Genomic DNA, 27919 nt, shown 5'->3' on the forward strand with positions numbered 1-27919 from the left:
CAGGGGGGGACGATCGGGGCATTAGCCCCCCTAGCAGCAAAAAGCTAGGTCCCAGCCGCTGATTAAAATGGGAGGGGCGGGGCTAAGCGCGAGCGGGGGGCAGGGCTAAATGTGGGTCAGCCAATCAGAGTGGTCCCAGCCGGCGACCACAACGGGAGGGGGCGGGGCAAATCGCAGGCGGAAGGCGGGGTTAACGCAGGCCAGCCAGTCAGAGCAAAGGAGGGGCGTGATTATGCAAAATCGCCCCCCCCTAAACATAAAGTCTAGATCCGCCCCTGCCTGAAAGTCAGGAGTGCTGGGACATATGTCACGCTCCGGTGAGCGGGCACTGCACCCTTGTGGCAATGGTATACACAACAATGCAGATTTTTTTTTGTAGGAGGGTGGCCTAGCGCTTTTCACCTGCTAGCCATGCCCCAACGTTGCATAGCCATGCACCCAATCACAACAACACTGCCACTTTTTTTTGCCATGCTGAACTATGAGAGGGGCCCCATGAAGTTGTTGTACCAGGGACCTGAATTCCTCTTGGCAGCCCTGTTTAACAGTGCAGGGCTACCATTGCTATAGCAGCAAAATGCCTTGCCTAGCTTGATTTTTTATTTGAAGTCCAGGCAACTAAGCAATAACAGCTTTGCACTATTTTACTGCCACCAGGACCTTGAAAGGGCACTGTATTATTACCAGATTACATGGTCGTTAGGGGTGAAATAACACTACTTCTGATCACAGGCAGTACATTGTTAATGTTTAGATGAAGGAACCCTTTAACATGTGTGTGTTTTGTTTTTCATTTTGTGCAGTTCAGGTATTTCCTTATGCTATTAGTTATATATCATTGTGGATAAATAGCTGCTGATGATGATTGTTATTTTTTATATGCTCTTAATGTTTGCTTTGTTATTCAGTTTATTCTCATACATCTGTTTGAAACCCTTTGCATGATCCCAATATATTTTTCCAGACAAAACTTAATTAACATTGTAAGGCAGAAATATCAAACAACTTTTATACAGTTTAACATAGCTTTCCGTGATCAATTAATTGCAAAACAAGGTAGAATACTTGTTTATATCAGCAAGTAATTTGAGCAATTTTGTTCTAAGGAAAGAGTAAATGCATCATTGCACAAATTATTGCAGACTGCATACAACTGACATCATTGTGTTTACATAAAGTGTATGTGGTTTCTGCACTTTGCATGCACAAGATTCCTTGCACACAGGAACAGGCGGTACAATGGACATTCAGGCTGGCTACTAGATGTAACAAGCTTAGCACTTGCTGTACACATGTAAATTATTATTTTATTGTTCATATTTAATTAAAAAGATTGTGAATGGGCAATATTGCACAATTTTCATACAGGTTAATTGTTCTACAGTGCTCATATGATGCCTTTATTTATGAATATATGAATTGCGGCGTCACCAGACCAGGAAGCAATCTATGTGGTTCTAGTCCCTAATATTGGACATTGACCGCTGGAGTCCAATGATGGCAGCTAAGTGGCAATGGATACCTAGATACTACTAAAGCCTAGGTTCTGCATGATGTTTACAAATGCTGTAGTTGAACCACTGATAATTGTCATCAGGTAAGGTTCATTTAATAACAGCATAAGCAAATAAAACACAGGCAGATAGTACTTAGTCATGACCTTGCTCAGATGCAATAAAACACAAAATGCTGCTTCAATGATACAATTATGCATTATCCACCCTAAACTAAATGTTCTCCATTTGTGTCTTGTTAAATTAACAGCTGTATTCTATAACTCAGCATTTTAGCAAAAACTTTGAACTCATAATCTGGGCCTAGATAGAGAGACTCCCTACATTATTAAATTAAAATATGCAATTGTAAGCACATTTTACAGATCAAAAAGTATGTAAATGAAGCTTGCATACTTAGCTTTGAAAATCAAATTAAGACAGGATAGACGCGCATATCTATTAAAGCTGGATATTTGTAGTTTATCTGCTGCAGGATTGTTGTACTCTTGGTAATATTATACTAAAGAGCAGTATTTCTTAACTCCAGTCTCCATGCACCCCAACTGCTCATGTTTTCAGGATTTCTTTAATCATGCACAGGTGATTTAGTCTACTTGGCTGGGTCAGTAATTATCCCACCTGTTTTCACATACAGAAATCCTCAAAACCTGAGCTGTTGGGGGGTGTATGAAGAATTAAAAAACACTGCTATAGAGCATACTTACCAACTTAACAAAGTTGGTTTCCGGGAGAGGTGGGCATGATGGGGGCGAGGCTCCAAAATGTGCGTCATTTTGGACCTGCCCCCCGTGACGTAATGACGCAAACGCTTCATTTGACAGTGGGGGGCGGGGCCAAACGCTTTCACCGGGAATCGCGGCGTTTGGGAACTAATTCTGCCCCACTGTGTGGGCACTTCCTAGTGAAGTGGGCAAATCCGGGATATTGCCACACTCTCCTGGGAGTTCGGGAGACTCTCGCAAAATGCGGGAGAGTTGGCAAGTATGCTATAGAGTGAGTCATTTACAATGGGCCAATGGACCTACTGTTTGTGTGGTGTCATACAGCATGACCATCTCATCTTTATCCTCCCCCAAAATCTTAATATTCATGGGGACAGTGCCAATCATTGGTGATCTAAACACGATTAGGATATTGCTGCTTTTAAAGTGAGATTTGGGTGCTTGGATCAAGTGTGGTCTTATCAGATCAGGGCACGGCCAATATGTCCTGATTTTCCCCCAAATGAATTGAATAAAGGGCTTTATATATTAAATATTATTATTGCCATTTACCTCTAAAAATTTACATTTCACAATATTTCATTATTCTGGCAGATGAACGATACACAACTGACATGGCTAAAATTATATAGAGCTTCTTATCTATCACTCTTGTTCTACTTTCCTGAATGTTGCAAACTATTTAGAGCTAGATGAATGCTCCACCAGAAGGTCTCTCAAAGTAGAAAGATGATGTGTGGACTGAATGACACCTGCCCAAGAGAGTAGTATTAATATAATGCATAAATTAATTTTTGATTAATATTTCTGTCCCCTGATAGAACATTGTTCCAGGGGAACCCTGTTTTATTTCTAAATACATAGTGCACAAAGGTAACAGGTCCCCATTACGCTTTATAGCTAGAAGCTGTTAGATAGACATAGCCATTTTTTTGTAAAAGAGATATGTGATTAAAAAAAAAAAATGTGTAGCCTCCTTAGGTCTATGAGGACCAATCAGAATCCTTCACTGTGCAGTGTCCGATTGCCCTATGGTTATTTGTGTCACAGAAAGAGGAGAAAATAGATAAACAGTTGTTTCATTTATAATTAGTGATCCCAAAACAGAAGACCTCGCCGCTCATGAGCCATGATAATTTCTCAGTCCATAATTATCATTCATTGCTTCTTCTTGCAGCCAACTGCAGTAAAACAGTTCTAGGGTTCTATTTCTGTTAATTTTATTAATTTGTGTCTGCATTTTGAGAAAATAGGCAGTATGAGCTAAAAAATAAATTGGATTCAAGCTAAGGTACATGTTATAAAATTATATTATAAAGCATCAAGCATGTTGTAACAATAAGGCTACAACAAAACAAAAAACACACATTTAAAGACACAAATATAAATTAAATCTATTTGTAAACTGTTGCATTTGCTGATGTAAGCTTAAAGTGTCATTTGGAAAACAGGTAAAGTACCACAGAGAATTGCTTTTCTAATTCATATGCATGCCTAAAAATAAAAGCTGTGGGCGCTGCAGAATGAAATTATAACTGGTATGAAGCCACCCCCATAATCCAAAGTAGTTACTGAAAAGTCAAACAGAAGCTGGGATTGAATTCTTGGTTTAATCTACATCTCTTAAAATATACACTCCTGCTACCTAAAAATGCAAACTTTCAACCTCAATAAAATAAAGAAAGCTGAACAAAAATGACTAGAACAAGGAGAAAGGAAAAGAAATCTAGCATGTGGTGTAAAAACTGCAGACTTGCAGTCCTTGCAGGGCGAATTGTTATAACAGTTTTCATTCATAGAAGAAATGCATAAATTATATTCTAAAAATACACTACCTATTGGAATATTCCTTCATGATCTGATAAATACTAATCTTTAGAGTTTCGTTCCCAAAGCGATTGTTGCTTCGATCCTTGTAAATCCGAAACTCAGCTGCTGTCACAGCTTCACCATGTGGGATTTGAGTGAGGTCAAATCGAAATTCCTTGTAGTGCCTTCGGTGGTGTGAAAAGTCCTTGTCTTTTTCAACTGAAAGGGAAAAAGAAAATTCCAGCAGTGAGCCCTAAATACAGGCAATGATTAACTGTGAATTTATATGGCTTAGGAAGGAAAACATTCTGGCAGCCTTATATGACAGTGGGTAAACAGCAAAACCACAAATCCAGACATAACTTCCAGGTAAAGGAAGAAATAGTGTTCAAATGAGAAAAAAAAAAACCCTCATTAGTTTACTAAAATTGCACAAGAGCAACTGTAAATAATACTAAAACATTCATGCCGTAAAAGTGGTTTCAGACACAGTCAAAGGAAAGGTAAGAATGAAAGAAGACACTGTAGTGTAAGGGAACCACTTACATGGAAACTAGAAATCACTGGCAGACTGCAGTTTATATTTTTATTAATACCGCCACCCCCACGTAAACTATAAAATACACTGAAGTTAATCGTGTCTGTCTAAAATACATATATCTTTAGCTGTGCTAAATACTATGCACTGTTTTTATGTGTATGGGTAGGGGGAATGGAAACATGGAAAATGCCTGCAGCCTGTGCAGTATGATTTATAAAACAAAAATGGAAATACCGTTTTATTGATTGAGATTTATGATGTGTCATTTTATTTAACCCTAAATTTATTATCTTCTCCCCCTGGAAAAACAGCCCCACATGGTGGAGCTGCAAATACTATCTCTATATTTTTCCTTCCTTAGCCGCCAAGGATTGTCACTGTGCAGCAAAACAAAGCATAACTGTATTAACGCTATGTAGCCAATGTTGTCTATAGATGAAAGAAGCCATGGCTTATGTATTGAGTGAATAAAGGAAGCTCTGTCCTTATGTAATATATAACTAAATAAATATATATTTTAAAATACTGTTTACAAGTCCCAAGGTTTAATAGTTAAAGGTAATTATATTCATAGGCAGTAACAGCGCTACTGGTTTCAAATGTATTATTTCAGCTTGTAATTAAAAATCAGAGCACAGGCCATTTTGCAGGTGATACAATCACCAAATTTTCTGTTTTCTTGTGAAAAAATAAATTAATAAAAATACTATTGAAGTTAAATAAAAAAAAAAAAAATCTGTTTTCTTCAACATTTTGTACAGTGTTGTTGGGCACTATGTTTGTAAATTCTCATTCCCTGGAATTTATAGTCTCTGCAAGGAGCTGGGATTATAAAAGTCAATTAATTATGCGTGGAACAGTCTATTTGGTATGGAGACATTTTGGTATGGTTAAAGAAAGATTGCGTTGCAATGCTTAGAATCCATCAAGGATAATGTTTTACAGCAGAGGTTAGTGTGGTTTAGAAATAAAAAACATGCTGGCAAGTTAATTGGCTGCTATCAAATTGACCCTAGTCTGTCTGTGTGTGTCTTAGGGAATTTAGACTGTAAGCTCTATTGGGGCAGGGACTGATGTGAGTGCATTCTCGGTTCAGCGCTGCGGAATTAGTGGCGCTATATAAATAAATGATGATGATGAATAAGGCTGCTTTAAGAGGGACATATCCAGAGACATATGGAGAAGAAAAACAAAGCAAACTATGGTAAACAATGCCACTCTTCCTTTGTAAATGTTTTGTTATGGCACACATATTTGGTACAGAGCTCCCATGTTCATATTTTTGCAAGACAGTCATGATTTCTGGTGGAAAATGGTGTGTGTAAAAGGCTACGTTGGGGGATCAAGGCATTATCAGATGGATCGTGGGCATTGCTTGATTTCTTCTCATTTTATTCCGTGATGCTGTTAGTTAAGCTTGTACATTTGATTTTCCGAGAATGCTTATTTTCTAATTATCAGGACTCTTGATACACCTGGATTTACATGATACATGGAAATATGATCCTAGAGCTGTTTTACTGCATTTGGCAATCAGAAAGACATAAAAGTAACAATTATAGATCAGAAAAGCTCATGTCATATGTGTGTTCTACTTTTATCTTTCTAAATGATAAAAACCTTAAACATGCAGGCATTCCGGGGACTGAGAGCCTTCCCTATATTTTGTAAAGTAAAATGGTCCATTTTCAACACTTAGGCTGGGTACACTCCGATGCGATACAGTTAACAATTTTACCAACAACTGAAAAGAAAAGTCCCAATGACCATGCTGGTTCATGTGTACACACTAAACACGTTTTACAAGATTTACCTTCAGATCTGTGCTCTTTATCTATCATAACCATCGGCTAAAGAGATGGTGACTCTGCACACTCCATGGAGATCTATGGACACTGCTACTCATGAGTGCATACACACTGCAGGATTGCAACAAAATTATTCCATTGTTGGGTGAGATTTTTAGCGCTGTTTAAAAATCAAATGAAACTATGTGATGTGCTTTGGAACGATAATCACTGCTAATACAATATCGGGCCGAATGGTCATTTATTGTGTGATTGGCCCAATAATTGGCTGAAAACCCTGTAATGTGCACCAAACCATACACAAACCATCATACATATTAATATTGTGTTATCTTTGCTATCTGAAACACATTTCATTATTACTTATAAGGTATTTCATGAGTAGATAAAGTACTGAAACTGCCTGCTAGATATTTTACATCTATTATATTTCTTACCTACTGTCAAAACCTTCCTCATCCTACTTCCTGATGTGATGTTATCAGACTGCCACTGCTCACCAGTTAAATGATTAGTCCTTCACAAAATCTCAAATTGGAACTCCTGGCTTAAGGTATGCTGAAAGCTGATATATGTTGTATGTACGCTGACAGTAAACTTAATTGTTTGATGTCGCTCAGTTTGAAAATGGAATATACACATAGTACACAATGCTGAGTTTATATACATTTGCGTCAAAATACATGGATGTAAAATGTGTGCACCATAAAAAAGCACTTAGGTGCATTTGCACGCAAGACATGTGGGACATAGCATTTAAAAATAATAAAAATGGGTGCAAATGCGTAATGCAAGATGATACACTATTAAATGATGACAACGATTATTTTTATTATTATTATTTATATTATCACTAGCAAAGTCTATGCTGATGAGGATCATAGTGCCGCAATAGATATGTCCCGCCAGGGGACATGTTTGTCCCACGGGTGGGAATGTTTTGGGAAAGGAGATATCTAATAGGCAACCGACGACTGACATGGTGGGAGGTATGGATAAGTATATTTTACACTAAGCAAACAGGTTTACCCCCAGCTCAGCATCAGTCCCATAATGCCTGTCAAATGGAAGTGAAGTAGATTATTGTTAGTATTCTTCCCTGATTTTATTAATAATAAACTCTTAAAAGTTTTACCTGTATGTGGTATGTGAGTTTCTCTCCATTGGCTTATTGACTACAATTGTTGGTGTACAGAGATTCTCAACATTCTCCTCTTAACAGTAGTGTAACTATTGTCACGACAACAGTGCGCTATAGTGTCTCAACCATGATAGGGAAAGGAACAAGTGACTGGCTACTGTCCCTGTTGTTAGTACACATAAGGCTAGATTTACTAAGCTGCGGGTTTGAAAAAGTGGGGATGTTGCCTATAGCAACCAATCAGATTCTAGCTGTCATTTTGTAGAAGGTACTAAATAAATGAAACTAGAATCTGATTGGTTGCTATAGGCAACATCCCCACTTTTTCAAACCCGCAGCTTAGTAAATCTAGCCCATAGTGTTTATAAAGAATGCTTTTGTAACCTCCTATCCCCTGTGGTTCTGCAGACCATAGGTAGCACAAGGGGCCAAATGTTTAGTACAATATGCTCATTTCTATAGCAACTTTCATTTTTAACATCTACTTATGGCTTTAGAAGCATTTTGCTGTTTACAGAGAGCAAAGACAGTAAAGAAAGAAAATCAATGTAAATTGGAAAAAGGTAAATTAAATACATTTACACACAGTGTACAATTGTTAACCCAAGGAAAGTTACCCCGATAAACCTAGTTAAAGCAATACAAAATGGTTTGTGTGTGGTTTATGTTTTTACTGTTATTTCATTTTTACTATTTTTAATAGATCTAAGTATTGAAAAACAGAAAATGAAATATAGCATGGATTGATTTAAAGGGTGTATGGGATGTACAGTAATAGAACTTAAATAGGAAATTTATTGGTCAAAAATAAGTGAAATTCCCAGTTGAAGGAAAGTTGAAACTATTTTTCACCAATAGAGATAGAATTCAGGATATTACATGTTAGCTTAACCTTTGTGGTAAGGAAAATGTGCCTGCTTGAAAAAAGTACTAACCAGAATGTTGTTTCGAGGAAAACGGTTGAGATCGAAGAAAAAAGGCTTTGTTTATATACAGAAAAGAACGTATTAATGAATTGTAAGACGTAAAAGAGGCACATCAAGGGGTTTCAGCCAACGATTTATTTTATATACATATAAATAAAAATTATGGAACTGAGAAAAATGTTTGGATGATTGGCCTTTTACATAACTTGAGTGACATGTTTTTACTGTCGGTAAATGCTATAATCACTAAATATAAAAAATGATTAACTGAAATTTATAATCTATTTAAGGGATAAGAAGGAAGGTATATGAACCAATGGTGAAGGGACCAGCGGTCTGTTTTTATGCTGCTGATTTGTTCAGCAAGATGCTTCTTTTATAGAGTAAGTTTATTATGCCCATAATGGGGAATAGGGGAAATCCAGTTCTTCTTTTTTCTATTTTGTTTTATTCATTTGTAACATGGGAATCAAAACACATCAATAGAGACATGGCAATGTTATGTTACAGGTTAATGACATTACAGATATGCCACCATATTTAGTGCAGTTAAAAAATAAAGATGAAGTACATGGGTAAAAAGATGAAGAGGGAAGAAGTGGCCTGGAGTGGAGAGGAGATCAAGGGTGGTGCAAAAGTCAAAACTAGCCTGGATCTTGGTAGGGCTGAAGAGAGGTATTGTGACCAGAGTCGAGACTCTAGTTTGTTATGGTAGATGAAAGGTGAAATATTATACACTCCTTGCTTTTTAATCTAGCTGACCTTTTAAATCATATAACTATAGTCAGACATTGTGATTCTCTCCAGTGGGCTGTCAGTGAAGATAGACCACTGTGAGAACAGAAGTAGTTAGTTTGCAGCGTAGCGGCAAAATAAAAAAGCATCTCTCTGTTCCTAATAGAAACATAGTTGGGTTGGTGCAAATTGTCTTCTGGAGCACCTTTGCTAAAGTGGGCCAGAATCTGACTGCCATAGGGCAAGATCACCATACATGTTAGAAGATAGAAATCTCATCTAAGCTATGGAAGAAGCTTGGGTCAAATGAGGAAGCAAAAAAACTCTGCCTGTCTTGAGTTAGTTAGGTATCATTTAGAGATCCTTTTAAAAATTTGCTCTTTGGTGGTTGCATAAACCAAAATCTTCCCTAAACAGCTAGCTAAGTGTCCCAAAGACAACTGTATATGTAAGGCTACTTGGATGAAGTGGAGGCTGTAACCAATGAATAATAAAGTCCAAATAAAAAACACACATATAAGCACATAATAAAAAATAAATCAATTGAATCAAATAGAACAAGTCTAATAATACAACATATCCAAGAGTAATTCAGTGTATCTTAGCAGCTACAGGAATACTCAATACTGAATTGTTTTATTTTTCATTTTTGTTCTTCTTGTTTTGAATACCATCCTTCTAGCGCCTAGTTATTTATTTTTATACTATATTCACTATCAGAGTGAAAATTGAATCAGTTAAATGTTAATGAGTTAGATGAAAGGGAACCGAGTGAAGGATGTAAGGACAGGTAAATCGATTTGTCTGAATTTCAGAGATTCACTGTCAGCTAACTAATTTGCAAAGCAGCCCCTATTCACCACAAATCAGGTAAATAATTAATACCCAGTGGAGAATCAGACAACCCCGTCCCTGTTTACAATGCTGCAGTGACCAGTGATAGCCTAGAACACTGCTACTCTACCATTAATTTCTATGGGGGATAGTACTGCAGCAATAATGGAACCAGCCTCCATAGATCTCAGTTTCAGTGCCAGCTTCTCAGGAACTCCATTGTTTAAAGTATAGAAGATAAATAAAAAAAATTAAAATGTGCTCCCATACACAGTCCACAAATCCTCAACCTACCCCAGCTCTAGAGAGTCTGGGCTGGTACACAATATTACAGGACCCTTCAATAGTGAAAATCAGCTCAGGCTGGTCAGCAGAGAACTGATGCCCCCTGCCTCCGAGAAACCTCAATGTTAATAGTACTGGGTCTCTTCCTGACCCCTCTGGTTTGTGGGGACCAGAATTATTTTCAAGAAATGGAGGCCCAACAGTGACACATTTGCTACCCCAGTAGTCCTAGTATAATGGACTGGGGTCCCTTAAAACATAAACAATTTTAAAATAAACCTTAATTGAATAACATACTCCCCAAACCATAGTTCACCACTTTGTTAAATATAAGATAAAATTGTTCTGAGCCATTGTAGTTCAAATGGGGAAAAAAGTAAACACCCTAAACCAGCCCAGGCTCTCTAGAACTGTGGCATGCTGAGAATTTTGTAGGCTACACTGACCATTGTTTAATTGTTCATTAATATTTTAAGCAGTATGGGAAGTGTTTTATCACAGGTGCTTAGTGCTACAGTGCTACAGGCGCTTTTGCACTGAATGGATCCCATTTGAAATATAGGCTTTTATACAGCACCTTGACAAGAAAATATTTACAGCGCTGGAAATTGAAAACACCACTATCCAATCATGAGTCTGTGAAATATATAAAATACATTATATATATATATATATATATATATATTTATATATGTGTGTAAAAATGCAATAAACTCTATTCAGTGCACTGATTTTACCGCCACTGTCTATAAATCAGCAAATAATCATATAGGATTTCAAAACAGATGTTATTAAATCACATTAAATTGGTTGTCTGGAAATATATAGTACCAACCACAAATCTTGTAGCACAATTATCAATATATCGTCTTTAAACCGTGAGACCTAAAAGTTGTCAGTTTCTACAGTCTCATCAGGATATTCAGTCACATGAATATAACTTTTATATCATGAATGGCTGTGACATTTCAAAGTGCTCAGACGATCTTTCTATAAGATAATATTCCAATTTGTTAAATATAAATCAAAGCTTTCTCAGCTGAAAATACATATGTCCGTAGCAAATATTTATGATGGCAGATATACACTATGCATGGGAATCTCAGATATGTTTCTTAGAATCTTCCAGCATATAATCGGGACTTATCAATCTCTTACATTCATTAGTGAACTTCCAGACTTAGCAAATAGATAGTAAATGCATTCAAATATAATGCAGCGGTACTGTCCTGGTAGATAGAATTATGTCCACACAAATACAGTCCACACGAGAAATACTCCCGCCCGCAGTGAGTGAGATACTTCCTGTCCCGTTTTTATGCTGTGTGCTGTGTATGCAGTGGTTCTGTCTGCAATAATGAATGGACTTAAGCGTTTGAACTCTCAGAGAGATGAAATGCTCAAAATAGATTTCTTCTTGTGGTGTTTAGATAATCAGTGAACTCCACTGACGCGTTTCATTCAGCGACACCTGACTTGTGAAATCAGACTGGTCCTGAGGTTGTGTGGATCTGTTTTGATTTTTTTTTATTTTGAATTTGAGCAAAATTTTACACTATCTGTCAGATAAGGCAAGGCAGTGCATGGGCATTCTTGAGATGCAGATCAAATACTTTAGCTTGAATTCCCATGTTCTTAAAGAAAAAAACAAAATAAAATTTGGGTGGGTATTATATAAATAATTTACTTATACTGTTGTTAATGTTGGAATGGGACCACCCAAAAAAGTGCAAAAATAGGCTTAGCACAGGAAGCCCTCATGTTTTTTTACCTAAAATACTTCTTGGCTTAGGTTCATTTATGTTTTTAATTAATCATGAGAATGAGGGGTCATCAGGATTGTCACCATTATATTTGTCACAGCTGTGTGTTTGAATGTTTTTATTACGTTAGCTGAAATGTTCAATCACATTTTAAAGAAAAACAAATTTAGGGGTCTATTTGTCAGGACCCCACTTATCTTTTCTCACTGAATATCAACAATAAAAAATGTTCCTGGGGCTGCTGAGCAATGGGGCAGCTGAGTAATAGCTTTCAACGGCCAGAGGGCTTTAATAGATAGTCCAGGTACTTAAATTAGTGTTTCATCAGTGAACAGTGCTGTCTTTACAGGAGTTAAGGCTTGATAAATAGAACATTATTTTAAACCATACTTGTCAACTTTGGCAATTTGCTTTCTGGGCAGTCTAGGGGGCAAGTGGGTGTGTGTGGGCAGGGCTCAGAGAATCATTGACTCCACCCCCTAAACGGTCATCACTATTTTTTGCCTATAACATCAAGGGGCAGGACCATTATAACGCGTGAATTGCGTCACTACGCCACACCCCCTCTATTACATAACGTATCGACCTGGCCAGGATCTGAGGTTGCCCTGCACTCCCGGGAGACCGGGAAGACTCCCAGAAATTTGAGAGTCTCCCGGACATTCCAGGAGAGTAGGCAACTATGGTTTAAATCAGTGATGGGCAAACTTTTTCCGCAGCGGGCCGAATAAAAATGAAAAACTTTAGGTGGGCCAAATGAATTTATTAACAAACTTAAATATCGAAATATATAATACAATACAATCACATTAGCTTTATATAATACAAATTATTATAAAACTAATGTGATGAATGAAGCTGTGACTGCATTTCTATAAGTTCCTCGTAATCTGGTTCGAACCGGGATGTACTGATTCTGAGAAGTGAAGTTAAATGCTCATCTGTCAGTCTGTTTCTAATTGAACTCTTTCTAAGTTTCATTGTAGAAAACACCTGTTTACATATATAAGATGAAGCAAACATAGCACTTACTTTCTGAGCGTGAGATATCAGATTTGGGAAACTGGATTTCGACAAACACTTGTAGAACTCTAATTTTGGGACATTGATAAACAACTGTTTGAGGTGATTGGAAGATTACAATTCAATTAATTCAAGTTGCAAGATCGGTTTCACTTTTTCACAGTTTTCATTAAAAGGCATGCTGAAAACATCCAAGTCTTTTTCAATGGCATTGAAGTCTTCAAATCTTCATTTAAATTCAAGATTGAGTTTTCTCAGACTGTCTTCGTAGCTCTTTAGTTTGTCTTTCTTCACTGGGGCTATTGAATTTAACCTCGGGAAGTGAGACAAGTCGTTCTTAGCTAGCTGATTAGCAAACAGAGCAAGTTGTCGTTTAAAACTTCTGAGATGGCCCCAGATATCATTGATAAATTGATTTTTCCCTTGCATCTTAACATTCAACTTGCTCATGTGTTAGAGATAATCTGTGAAAAATGCAAAGTCAGAAAGCCATGTTGTATCTTCCAACATTTCACACTCCACAGACCACTGTTTCTCATGGAAGAATGACACTATCTCATCTTTCAGCTGCCAAACTCGCTCGAAGACGCGTCCTGCACTAAGCCATCTTATTTTTGTGTAGTACAGCACATCAGAGTATTCAGATTGTTTGGAGTCAAGAAAGTCTCGAAATTGTCAGTGAGTAAGTGCACGAGATCGAATAGTATTTACAAGTTTCACAATTACATCAAGCACAGGTTTCATATTCAAGGCAGATGTACACAAGGCCTCTTGGTGAATGGCGCAATGTAGAAAGACAACGTTGTTCTCGGGATATTTTTTGATTAAAGTTACCAACAAATCCAGATTTTTTCCTATCATGCTTGGTGCTCCATCCGTCGTAATATTGCATATGCTTGTTATAGGTACTTTCAAAGTTGATAGGCCTTCCAGAAATGCAAGAAAAATATCTGACCCTGTTGTTGTTCCCTTTAACGACCGCATGGATGCTAATTCCTCTGTAATAGAAAAGTTTTCATCAACACCTCTTATAAATAATAGCAACTGAGCAGTATCATTTATGTCCGTGCTTTCATCCATAGTAATGGAGCAGAATTTAAATTTACTTATCTTTGACATCAACTGTGATGTCAGATTTTTATTTATTCCTTCGACTCTAGACGTCACAGTTTTTCTAGATAAGCTTACAGTCTCAAAATCCTTTTTAGGATATAAAACATCATAAACTTGGAGCATACAGTGTTTAACAAACTCCCCATCCAGGGGCGGTGCAAGGGTTCTCGGCGCCCTAGGCAAGCCGCCCCCGCCCGCGCCCCCCGAACACACTAAATTAAAAAAAAAATAGATTTCACTTACCTTATCTTCCTCTAGCTGCTCCTCGCGATGCATGCTGAGAGGGGAGAGGAGGGGGGAATAACTTTATTCACACTGTCTGTCAGTGACAGACAGTGTGATACCTCAGAGGCGCCGGACAGACTATCACATGATCACTGACTGACGTCAGTGATCATGCGGACATTAAAAAACAGCGGCGGCCGCCCCGCCACCGCTGCTGTGCATCTCTCTCGTGCCGCTGAACCGCTGACTAGATTAGAAAATCTAGTCAGCGGCGCCCTGCAGGTCCCGGCGCCCTAGGCAACTGCCTAAGGTTGCCTAATGGGAGCGCCGGGCCTGTCCCCATCACAAAGAGCTTTATTGCTTTTAGCAATATTGTATGCTACAATATAACTTGCATGTGTAGCTGCTTTCTGAGAACTATTTATTTTCATAAAAAAATGTTGCTGACCTGGTAATTTTTTGCGAAGATCTTCTGCTTTTTGTTTCCTTTCAGATTCAGTCATGGCTTCATAATTGGCATTTTGATGCTTAGAAATGAAGTGGCGGGAAATGTTGTATTCTTTGTAGACTGCTACGGTTTCATAACAGATGAGGCACACTGGTTTATCCTTACAAACTGTGAAAAAGTACTTATAGGTCCATTCATCTTTGAAAACACGGCACTCGGAATCCACTTTCCTTTTCCTATTAGACATTTTGGGGTTGGAATGTTATGCACAGCATAGCACAGCAGTACCTCCATGCTTTTCGCACATTCCATAACAGACTAACTTACGTTACAGCGTCAGTAACCAACAAAGCATGCAGGGTGATCTTCACGTGATCAACGACAATCTGTGTTCTTATTGGTTCAGCGTAAAAGGGAGAAGCATCGCATGTCTCACACAGGGATGTATTTAGTTTCTGTATTTATATTTGAATTATTCACAGCATAATAGCGGCCCCGATAGAAGTGCAAAGTGGGCCGGATCTGGCCCGCGGGCCTTAGTTTGCCCATCACTGGTTTAAATCATGCATATAATTTCATAAGAAGTCAGTACATTTCACAAGATGTCAATAAATAAAGACATATAGTTGCAGGGCTTCTCCTCCTTTGTAAACTGTTCTTTATGAACCTCCATCACTCACAGCATGACTTATGACAGCTACGGCACTGCACAACTCCTAGCTCTTGACTGTATGGTTTGCAGCATTTGATTTCTGTGATTTCCTAAATTCCTGCCTTTTCCCACCCACCAGCTATTACTTATCATAATGTGCTATACTTTACTATGTATGATAGTATGGCATGGTTTATATTACAGAAGTACACCACAATTTATATTGAAAAATCTGTGATTTTACTACACAAAGCCTACACAAAGCCTAAATCTTTACAGATGAGTCTACTTGAAATGGGTGCTGATAAATTGGGTGTGAGTGAGTAAAGAGTACTACTGACTACTGGTAGTTATAGCATAGCAGTAAACTAATTAGGAGTCGACAAAAAATATTCCTTCTTGCTTTATGAATCAAAGTGCTTCAATCTGAAGGTAGTTGTGTATGGATCAGTATCAGTGAAATTTGAACTATTTAGTGGAGAAAAAGCAGTGTGCTGTTTGACTGTGAGCAGCTCCCAGGGCCATCTTTTCTATTGGGCACGATAGGCAGCTGCCCGGGGGCCCCACAGGCAAGGGGGCCCCATAGGCACGGCTCTTAATGAGAATAAATAATCCTGCAAAAGAAAAAAACCTGCAATAAAAACCTTCAAGGGTCACTGAGCAAGTACATCTATCTATCTCTATCTCTTTATATCTATATCTGTATCTGTATACATATATATATATATATATATATATATATATATATATCTAGGAGCCCCGGTGCACTGCTTTGCCCGGGGGCCCATAATGTTGTTAAGATGGCCCTGCCAGCTCCCCAAATTATATATTTCTAGCTTTTAAAACCCCAAGTGTTTTAATACGAAAGCAATTGTGTGAGGGTCAGTATCAGTGACATATAATCTATTTAGTGTAAAAAAACAGGGTGCTCTTAATTTGTGAGCAGGACACAAAGAATATATATATATATATATGTCTTGCTTTTAAAATCCCAAGTGTTTCTATCTGAATGCAGTTGTGTGCGGGCAGTATCAGTGACATCTTTACTACTAATTGGCCAAAATTCATGGTGCTCTTTGACTGTGAGCAGCACCCTCCCCCCCCCAAAAAAACAACTATATGTATATATATATATATATATATATATATATATATATATATATATACATATGTCTTGCTTTTAAAATCCTAAGCGTTTAAATTGTAATGTAATTTTGTGAGGGGCAGTATCATTGTTTGTCAGTTTCAAAGAAAACATCAGCTCTTGATGGCAGGGTTAAGGGAAAAGTTCCTGAAGAATGTGGTGATTTGTAAAAAAAAAAAAAATCGCTAACATTCCATACACCACCCACAGTGGCAAGAAAAGGCTCAGAACATGTCCACCTTTTGCTAGGAATGTCTTGCTACTGTTGTTACACGTGCTAGAATGCCCATTGGAAAAGAACTTGCCCAACCTGGTCATGCGTCTTCATTAAATTCCCATTTACCACCTTCTAATTCAGAGTGTAGATATGTCACTGTCACCTCCAAGACAGCCACATCAATTCATGAAAAGGACAATGATGCTGAAGAACAATTTGGGCATTCACAGAATCCTGAGAAGAGACTAAGGGTATCCATGAGTGCTATATGTTAGTCTGATATTTCAGTTTCTGACATTGTAATTATAGAGCAGCCTCCTTCCAAAATATCTCAACATTTTGGAAATGTGAGGATGAGTAGTAATGATGATTTAGACAAATAAATTGAGGATGCTAGTTTGGAACTTGCTAATGTGCAACAAGATGAGGGGGGTACTTGTGGAACTGAAAAATGATGAATGTGTTGTACTTGAACAAGATAATGAGGAGGATGACTGTATCCAAGTAAGACAGCCACCAGTGTTACCACCTCATACCCATGATAAGCGCATTGTCATGCCAGGGCATAAGACCAAATAAAGTACCTGTTGTGTTTGACAATATTTTTATCCCAACCCAGACAACATTTGTCAAGACATCTGTAGCTTTTGTGATGCCACAATAAGCAGAAGTAGGCAGTTACATGATTTGCAAATAATTTGTCAAAAGGTGGAAAATTGTGTATAGTAACAAGCAGTCCAGCATCAGCTAGCAGCAGAATTGATAGACATCTCATGTTATCTTCACCATCAACCTACATCATCAACCTCCTCATTATTAGTATGTAGTCGAGTATCCAATTTTCAAATTCAAACTGACTGCCCTAATGCAATCAATGATTCCTAAGAGGCATCCTTGCACGGTACAAATGCTGCTGCTGCTGGGGGTGATACGTCTTTACAGAAGGAAAGCAAAAAGAGTAAGCATATTTTTAACAACTGACAAGAAACAATTGTCTGTGAAGTAATCGTTTGTAAGAGGGATGAAGTATGACTGCTAGCATCCTGTTGCACAGCAGATCACTAAAGCCATGACAGCTATGTTAGCATTAGATGTGAGTCCAATTTCTGCAATCAATGCATTAGGTTTTAGCAGATTAGTTGAGGTCATGTGTCCATGCAACCAAATTCCATCTTAATTCAATTTCTCCTGAATAGCAATTCCTCAGTTGTATTGGTAGGTTAAGCAAAAAGTAATTCAGTCCCTAGAAAATGCCATTGTACCCACTATCCACTTAACTACAGATATGTGGACAAGCGTTACTGGTCAAACAAAAGACTACATGACCTTGACAGCCCACTGGGTAGGTGTAATGCCATCAGCAGCAGCACCGGTAGGGTCATCCTCGTCTTCCTTATGCTTTCAGCATAGTAGTGCTAGCACACAATGTCAGTTTATTCACAGGTAAGCTACTCTTTGTATTGCTGGTATTACTAAGATACATACCGGTGTCAAAATGTTGGAAAAGCTCAGGAATGTTACAGCAAAATGGCTCACCCTGCTAAGACTCTCCTCAGGATTCCTCATTGCCGATAATGGAGCCAACATTGTGTGTGCATTACGACTGGTGAATTTCAACACGTACCATGCTTTGCACACACAATACATTTGGTAGTGCAGAATTTCTTAAAAAATGAGAGATCAGTGCATGAGATACTGTCTGTGGCCCATAAAATATCTGGGCATTTTCGACATTTAGCGACTGCATGTATAAAACTGCAGCAGCTACAAAACAAATATCCGTCATGCCACCAAATGAAGCAAGAGGTAGCAACATGGTGGAATTCCACACTTTATATGCTTCAGTGACTAGAGGAACAGAATCAAGCCATCAAAACCTACACATCTAGCCTTGAGATAGGGAGAGGGGGGACATGTTACCTTAATCCAGCACATCAGAGTTGTTTTATGCAAGCTACTCAAACCATTTGAAAATGTAACAAATGAAGTCAGTTTAGACACTGCCAGCCTGAGTCAAGTCATACCCTTAATCAAACCCCTGGAAAAGCAGCTGGCAAAGCTAATGAAGGAGATGAAAAAGGAGAAAGTAAAAAATTCTAGGTTTCAGTGATGACACAATTCTTCACATATGCAAACAGCTCCTTGTGAGCAAGCTGTTGGCTTAAGTCGCACATAATTCAGCTTCTCCTAAACATACTACTGCCAGAAAAAAACCCTCCAGCGTGTACTCAGAAAGAGTGTTTAGTACAACAGGGAACATTGTGAGTGATTGTCGGAGGAGACTACTACCAAAAATCTAAAAAAAATAGTGTCCATCTAAATGAACTACAAATTCTATGAGGAATACAGTTGTTGCCGCCAAGCACAAACAGAGTCTGTAACGCTAGATTCCAGTGGGGAGGAACTAATATTGTGTGATGATGATGTTGATATCAGTGATGAGGATGATGATGAGGGTGATGATATTGCCAACATAGAGGAAGATGACCACTGTTAGCCAAATGCCTATAAGTACATTTTTAAAATTACTATCTATTTTCCAGTTCATCAACCAATAACCAAAATTTTCTCTTTTGTGGGAGCTCAAACAAATCAGCCACAAAATTGTCATTCCCTATTGCTGAAATGCTTAGGTTGTTAAACTATGCATGCACTTTATAACATATGGGTGGGAAGCTTTGTGGTTAACAGCTTGACATTTGGTCAGCATTTGGTCAGCATTCAGAAAGTCAAGAACATTAGAGCAACAATTCAGGTGTTGACAATATTATTATGTCAGCAATTCACATGGTCAACAATATTATTAGTTTGAAAATTGAAATGTAGAATTTATTATATAGTTAGTGTTAGGGATATAGTTAGAGATAGGGTTATTATAGGAGATTATGGTTAGAGCTAGGGATAGGTTTAAGGATAGAGGTAGCGATAGGGTTTGGGATAGTGAAAGGCTTAGGTATAGGGTTAAGGATAGGGATATTATTGTAATAATACTGTCTAAATTTCAATTGTCGACCTAATAACACTGTCTACATTTCAATTGTTGACCAAATAAATCTGTTCATGTGATATTTGTTGACTTTCCCACTCTGTCTATAATATGGTGTCAACATATAAATGTAGATCATATAACTGTCAAACATATGTATCACACTGGGTTACATATGGGTTCAAGGACAATTCTATCTTGAACTTTTTAACATTTTGGCCTTGGATACCATCTTATGTAAAATGTCTACTGATGCTGCTGCTGAGCTTCTAATGAACTCTGATTTCTGCAGCTGCCGTCTCTCGCCAATGTGTGACATATTCTGCCTAACGGTTGCCTACTTCTTTTCTAAAATGACATATTAATTGAGACATCAGTGATGAGGATACCAATTTCATGGATCTTGACATCTCTGATGAGGATGATGATGATGACATTGTCAATATAAAGGAAAATGACCACTTTTAGCCAAATGTCCATTAGTAAATTGTTAAAATCCCTATATATTCTCCAGTTAAACAACTAACAACCAAAATGTTATCTTTTGTGGAGGCCTTAACAAATCCGTCTTGGACTATTTGATGCTATGGTCTTGGTCTATCATCTTGTGTAAAATGTCTACTGATGCAGCTGCTATCTGTCTAATGAGCTCTGATTATTGCCTCTTTACTTTCCATGACACATGCTGTCTAGCATTAAACATATTGTGTATGTGGTGTTTCAACCACCATTTTCCATCTGAGTGAAGCCCACCTTCATCTATCTACTTGTACAAAATTTCCATCTAATGAGTTTTGATTACTGCCTCTTTACTTTCTATGACACATGGTCTCTAACACTGAAAATATTGTGTCTCTGGTCTTTCTCCCACCATTTCACATCTGGGTCAGGCCCACCTTCATCTATCTACTTGTCTAAAATGTCTATTGATGCTGCTGTCTATCTAATGAGCTTTGATTACTGCATCTTTACTTTCCATGACACATGCTGTCTAACATTGAAAATATTATGTCCATGGACTCTCTCCCACCATTTTTCTTCTTGGTGCAGCCCACCTTCATCTATCTACTTGTCTAAAATGTCTATTGATGCTGCTGACCTTCTAATGGGCTGTGATTACTGCCTCTTTACTTTCCAAGACAGATGCTGGCTAACATTAAAATATTGTGTCCGCAGTCCTTCTGGGTCAGGTGCACCTTTGTCTATTTCTTTTCTAAAATGACCATTCTTTCAGCTAGTGTTGTGACACTATGGGGTATATTTACTTAACTGCATGTTTGAAAAGTGGAGATGTTCCCTATAGCATTCCACATAGAATTCCACAGTTTAAATGCTTCAGTGACTTTGTCAAACCATTTCAATTGTGAGGTGGGCCAACCTTGGGGTATTTTCCTTTCTATAATTACCATGCTATTAGCCAGTGCTCTACCTGTTTTAAAGGTTTCCTTTACATTACTAAACTGCCATCCTGTCTGACACTGCTGTGAAACAAAGTTTTATATGGTTTGTATCTTTTATTAAACTGCCATGTATTTGTGCCATTGCACTGTCACTTGCTTTGGCCAAAATTGGTGAAAATTTTAACAGATCATTGGAAAATAGACTGTAAATTAATGTTAATGCTATAAATACTAATGTATGAACAAAAATAGCTCAAAAACACACGATTTTAACTGTTTTCACAATTTCTAATGAAATCCAGATCCAAAACCATTTTTGGATTTTTGGCCAAGACCAAAACATGAAGATGATTTTAGAACAACTCCACAATAAACTAACATACTGGTCATATGTAAGATGTCAGATGTCAGTAAGGGAAAATAAGCAAAGGAATTAAAGATTCCAGGTGGGAAAAAGGCGCTGTAAAACTGGGAAACTTGAAATTACTATTTAGATGTTTTTTCTACATTGTATTCCAGTTATTCATCCTTATGCCTGTAATTTGGCCCTGCATATGTGCAGCAAAAATGTCCAGACTAAAATCAATGGTATTTTCTATTACAGTCAATCCAAGTGTGTTTGTCACAGTCAGGGTACTAAACAAACAATAAGTAAATAATAGCATCTACCTTAGAATTAGAAATATCAATTTGTTGCACGTAATGCATATTTATAAATTCATCCACATAAATAAATAAATGGATTTTTGTAACCCAAATCAGAAGTTTTTGACCACTTTCACCTAACATAGTTTTAAGGTGAGGATTATTAAAGTACTGAGAGTACAAAGAGAAAAACTGACATGTTAAAGTTTCAGATTATATAGAAAGACATCTAAATAAAATGTGTTGGCATGTTACAGTATGAGGTTAATTACAGGGCTTCTCTTGGCTTCCGGAACAGATCTATTCACTCAGGAAATAATTTGTTAGTTTTACCTCCCTGCTCACTGCATGTTGCCAAGTTTATGAGTATGTCCTTTCCTTTTTAATCAATGACAAATTAAGTTTTTACAGTCCCCTGATGTTGTCTGGTCAGCAATTTCAGTGCATGCTGACTAGACAACAATGCATCAGTATAATGTATAATGCATTGTGCTATGTCATTAATCACTGTGTTTTGGGGTTCATTATGTACTTCACCATAATGATACAAAGTTTATCTACATATAAGAGTAATGTTCTGAATTGCATTGCATATTTGTAGCTGATATCATTCTTAGACTTGCACTTTCTGGATGTTAGGAGGCATGCGAGTGCTGGAACCCACACTCAAAAGTCGAATATCAGTCTTCTGCAAAAGTAGGAACAGACAGAATACAAAAGCAGCACTAGAAAATGTGAACATAAGATGAAATTTAAGTTTGTGGCCAAGAACATTAATAAGTAAACTTCAAAGTTTGTTCACTTTGCCCCCAGAACATTCTGAATTTTTCATGACATCAACAAGATGCTGGAAAAATTCCTCTGGGTCCATGTTGACATGATTGCGTCATGCACTTGTTGTGCAGATTTTTCGGCTGCACATTCAAGCTGCTAGTCTCACATTCCACCATATCCCATCCGTTTTTTATTGGATTCCGATCTGGTGGCTGTTGAGGCCATTGGAGTACATTGAACTCATTGTCACGTCCGTGAAACCAGTTTGAGGTGATGTGTGCTTTGTGATTGTACATTATCCTGCTGGAAATAGCCATTAGTAGATATGGCCATAAAAGAATGCACATGGTCAGCCACAATACAGGTAGGTTGCAGTAAGTAACCAATGTTCATTTGGTATTAAGGGGCCTAATGGGTGCCAAGAAAACTTTCCCCACATATTATAGCACCACTACAAGGCTGCACTATTGACACAAGGCAGGATGGAATCATGGACTCATATGGTTTACACCAAATTCTGATCTACCATCTGCACGTCACAGTAATAATCAAAATTCATCAGAGAAGGCAACATTTTTCCAGTCCTCTACTGTCCAGTTTTAGTGAGCCAGAGCACACTGTAGCCTCAGTTTCATGTTTTTAGCTGACAAAAGTGGAATCCAGCGTGGTCTTCTGCTTCTGTAGCAAGTTTTGAGGTGCTATGCATCAGAGATGCTCTTCTAAATACCACTGTTGTAACGCATGGTTATTTGAGTTACTGTTGTCTTCTTGTCAGCTTGAACCAGTTTGGCCATTCTCCTCTGACCTCTGTTATTAACAAGGCACTATTGCCCACAGAACTGCCGCTCACTGGACATTTTTTTGTTTTGTGCACCATTCTCTGTAAACTCTATAGACTATTGTGCATGAAAATCACACAAGTTCATCAGAATCTGAAATACTTAATCCACCCCCTTCTGGCTACAACAATCACAGTCAAAGTCATTTAGATGCCATTTCTTCCTTTTTCTGGTGTTTGGCCTGATAAACAACTGTGCCTCTTGACCATGTCTGCATGCTTTTATGCATTGACTTGCTATCACATGATTGGCTGACTAGATACTTGCATTAACAAGCAAGTGTACAAGTGTACCTAATAAAGTGACCACTGAGAGGATTTTTAGGGTATGCAAAAGTAAATATTTTGCATATGTGGTATAATGTGGTAAATTAAATAGTGTGAACATCAGACTCAACTGTCCCTCATGCTCATAAAGTACAGTTTCAATGTTCACCACATAAATTCAGCATAACATCCTTATGACTATGATATACAACTTCCTGGTGACTCTACATAGCCCCCTTATGCAAATCTTAAAGACTCTGTATGGCCACACATAGCCTATTTATGTCAATACATAACCTCTTTACGAACCCCTCATTGCCTACTCATGCAACAAAGCCTCCTTATGCCACTGCATCAGCATGCCAATAATCTGCCTTAATCATTTCTGCAAAGGCTGGAATTCATTATAAGAAATAGTGTTTTGTAAACAATCACCATTATTACGTAAATAGGGTAGCGGTGTGCTTGTACAGGTTTCACCTCCTAATGGTTTCATTAAATGTAGCCAAGTCATATGTGCACATATTTCTGGAGACTGACCTGGTGAAGAGCTAAAGTAAGCCTTACCACTCCTGGACAGTATCGCTGGGTAGCTGATTATCACCACTTAGTTGCAAGTGTTTGGAAACCCCCCGCTAGAAATCCTGCATTTGCTCTTGTGTAGGTTTGGAGAGCAAATTAAATTGGATTCTGGGATAGGGAGCCAGTATAGATATTTACAGAGCGGAGACTGAGATGTGGGCAGAAAGAAAGCAAGATCAGTCTTGCCTCATCATATAGTTCAGCTTGAAGCAAGGGTAGATGGGTGAGAGGAGGTTCCAGTAGTTCAGGTGTGAGATGATGAGAGAATTGATGAGAGTTTTGGTTGCATCTTGAGTGGAAAAAAGAACATGTTCTAGTATTATTTTAAAGGTGAAAGTACAGGACTGGAAGAGAGACTAGATGTGAGCAGTAAAATTGAGGGAAGAGTTCAGTGGGTGACCAAGGCAGAAAGCTTGGGAGACTGAGGAAATTGTGTTGAGAGAGATTTCAGAGGAAGCGGCAACTCTGTTAGGAGGGAAGCTGATAAGCTCTGTTTGGGACATGTTGAGCTTTAGATAGCATTACGAGAATCCATGTGCATATAGTAGAGAGAGTGTGGATCACAGCAGAATTGGAGAAGGGGAGAGGTCAGAGGAGGAAATATAGATTTGGGTATCATGAGTATAGAGGAGGTACTGGAGGCCAAATTAGCAAAGTAGTTCACCAATAAAACATGTGTACAATGAGAAAAGCAGAGGCTGAGAACAGAGTCTTGTAGGACCCATCATATAGTGGAAGTAGAGGGGAGGATGTGCCATGGGTAGAGGCATTGCAGGAGCAGTTGGATATGAAGGAAGTGAATCGTGGCAGAACGATGTAACAAGGGCAAATGGAGTCAAGTATATGCAGGAGAAGAGGGTCCTCAATTATTTTGAAGGCAGCAGACCAGTCCAGAAGGATGAATATGGAGAAGTGATTGTTGGTCACTTTTATTAAGACAGTCTCAGTAAAATGTTTTCGTTGGAAGCTTGGATTGTGCCAGTTGAGAGAGACTAGTTGACGGGTGAGCTAGAGACAGATATGCTATGGGGGAAAGGGAGCAGAGAAGTTGGGAGGAATAGAGTCAACTGTCAAGGGGAAATGAGTGCAGAGACTTTGACCTTGGTTATAAGGGCGAATGAATGGAGGGTGGTTTGGGAAGTATGGGAGAAGAAAGTTGAGGTGAGTGGGGTCTGGCATGAGGAAATATTATTTCAAAATTATAAGGTTTTTTTTTGTAACTTGCATTTTAATCAATCAAGATATTTGGGGAAAACTAATTTACCACCTAGGACCCTGTTGTCTCTCAGCACAAGAAGTAGTAAATGCATACAGGGTCTTAATCTTAATTTCTTCTTAAATGCTACCATTCTATTCATTTTATGACCTTGTGTGTGTGGGGTTTGCATACAGTTAGGTCTCAATATATGTATTTTCTTATGCTTATGTGAACATTACAGCTGTTTGTTTTAGTCTGCTTTGAGTATGTTTTTATCTTCTTCCTTTAGACTCAGTACCAAAAATAACTACTAAATGCATTTTAATCTTTAGTGAGAGAATGTTCCTACATGATTTACACAAAGTCCCTTTGAGTAACAAAACCTCAGCCTCTTCCAACAACAAACATAAGGAGGGAAATGGTTTTAACAGCCCCTTCGACTTCAAATGTGAAAATGATTTCAGATTTTATTTCATGTAAAGGTTAGCAGGAGAAATGAGACAGAAAATAGGCAGACTTAAAGAACTGGCCACACTCAATCCAAAGATAAATGAGCTGTCTGTGAGGCGAAACAGGATATGGTACAAAATGCCTATGATCTCTAGCACTAGCTTCTAGAAGGTTTTATTTATGAGAAGTCCAAACCCCATGATAACATGGCTGTTGATGCTAACTGCTATGTCTTTATAGTTAAAGAAAGGATAAAGACTTTCCCAGGTAATATTTAATTTGCCAACTTTAAGGCTCTAAGTTCTGTTTATTTCAAATAAATTGATGGTGCAAAGTTTGCTGTAATACTATAATAAAAAGCCATATGCCTGGAAGACGCAAGCGAGTTGTTACAGCGATATATACATATACACACATATGCACCAGCGAGCAACAGTTTGGAATCACTAAGAAATTTCTTGTTTTTTGAAAGAATGTATTCTTCTTTTTTTATCAAGGTACTATTAAATTTATTTTAAAATATAGTACTGTTGCATTTCTCAAGGAACACGTCATTCTATTGTTGTTTTGTGAAATTAAGGCTATTCTATGTGAAGTATTCAATTATCTGTGAAGTACTGCTGGGCATCGCATCGATGTCCGGCTACGCACTTGGCAGGCAAATACGGTACAGAAATCTTCACTCATGCTCCCTCACATCTCTATGGTACCTGTGGTAAAATGAGTAGAGAGTTCTGTAAAATCACCATTGCAATGCGTCTCCGTGGACTTTTCCCGAGACACGTCCCCTATCACTGAATTGAATCTGCCCAATACATCAAATTGTCAGATTGAATGAAACTGATGATTTCTTACAAAGTTGTCCATCTACAGTCTTGAGAAAAAAGGGCAAACTGGATCTAACAGGATAGTAATAGTAGCAGAAGGTTCAGATGCTCAACTGTGCAAGGGGATAAGTACATCGGAGTCTGCCGTTTGAGAAACAGACCGTTTACAGGTCCTGAGTTCCTTATTTCCTTAAACAGTACATGTCAAATACCAGTGTTATCTGAAACAGTAAAAAGATGACTCTTGCAAAGAAAAAGTCTTATTTCTAACTGGCTAATAGGAAAAGAAGGTAAAAATTGGCATAAAAAACAAAACGACATTGGATGGTGTCTTTTGGAAGGATTAAGTTTGAGGTATTTGGCTCAAAAAGGAGAAGATATGTGAAATGCAGAGCAAGTGAATGGATGCTGGAGGAGTGCTTGATGCCTTCTGTCAAGCATGGCATAGGAAATATAAAGGTATGGGACTGTTTTGGTGCTGGTATGGAGAGGTTTACACAGAGTGCAAGAAATAATGAGCCACCAAGGTTACTACTCTATTTTACAACGTCATGTCATCCCCTGTGGTCCCGCTTCATTAGTGCAAACGTTAGCATGCAGCAGGACAATGATGCTATGCATACTTCTAAGTGATGCAAAAAATATTTTGTGAAGAAACAGGCAGCAGGAGTACTGTCTTTGATGGACTGGCTAACACAATCTCCAGATCTCAAACCTATTGAGCTCTTATGGGATCAGCTTAAAGGTGTTTAAACATGTAAGGTTACAATCCAGATACATTTAAATATATAATGTAGTCATCTATCTGTTGACCTTTTCCCTATGCTAGCACACACAGACACACATCTAAACAAAGACAAGAGACCCCCCTGGTATGATGTACATTCATACCAGACTGGAGGACAATAATCCTTTTGCCTAGGCTGAAACAATGGACTAGTTTGCAAGATAAGAAAACCATGCTGGCAGCCATTTTAACTATTTACAAATAGAATATATATAAGTTTAAATATGACTGACAAATATGGGGAACCAGAGGGCTAGAAAAA

The 27919-nt window shown here is 38.0% G+C and overlaps 1 protein-coding gene across 1 annotated transcript in view; it reads right to left on the reverse strand.

Moving 5' to 3' along the window:
- The window catches only part of BMP5 (bone morphogenetic protein 5), a 138875-nt gene that overhangs the window by 33576 nt on the left and 77380 nt on the right, over positions 1-27919 (reverse strand). Inside the window, exon 2 of the mRNA XM_075202518.1 lies at positions 4075-4267. Within this exon, the coding sequence (XP_075058619.1) occupies positions 4075-4267 (193 nt within the window). The remainder of the gene's footprint in view (positions 1-4074; positions 4268-27919) is intronic.

This window comes from Mixophyes fleayi, chromosome 3 (genome assembly GCF_038048845.1).
Source record: "Mixophyes fleayi isolate aMixFle1 chromosome 3, aMixFle1.hap1, whole genome shotgun sequence".
Lineage (NCBI taxonomy): Eukaryota > Metazoa > Chordata > Amphibia > Anura > Limnodynastidae > Mixophyes > Mixophyes fleayi.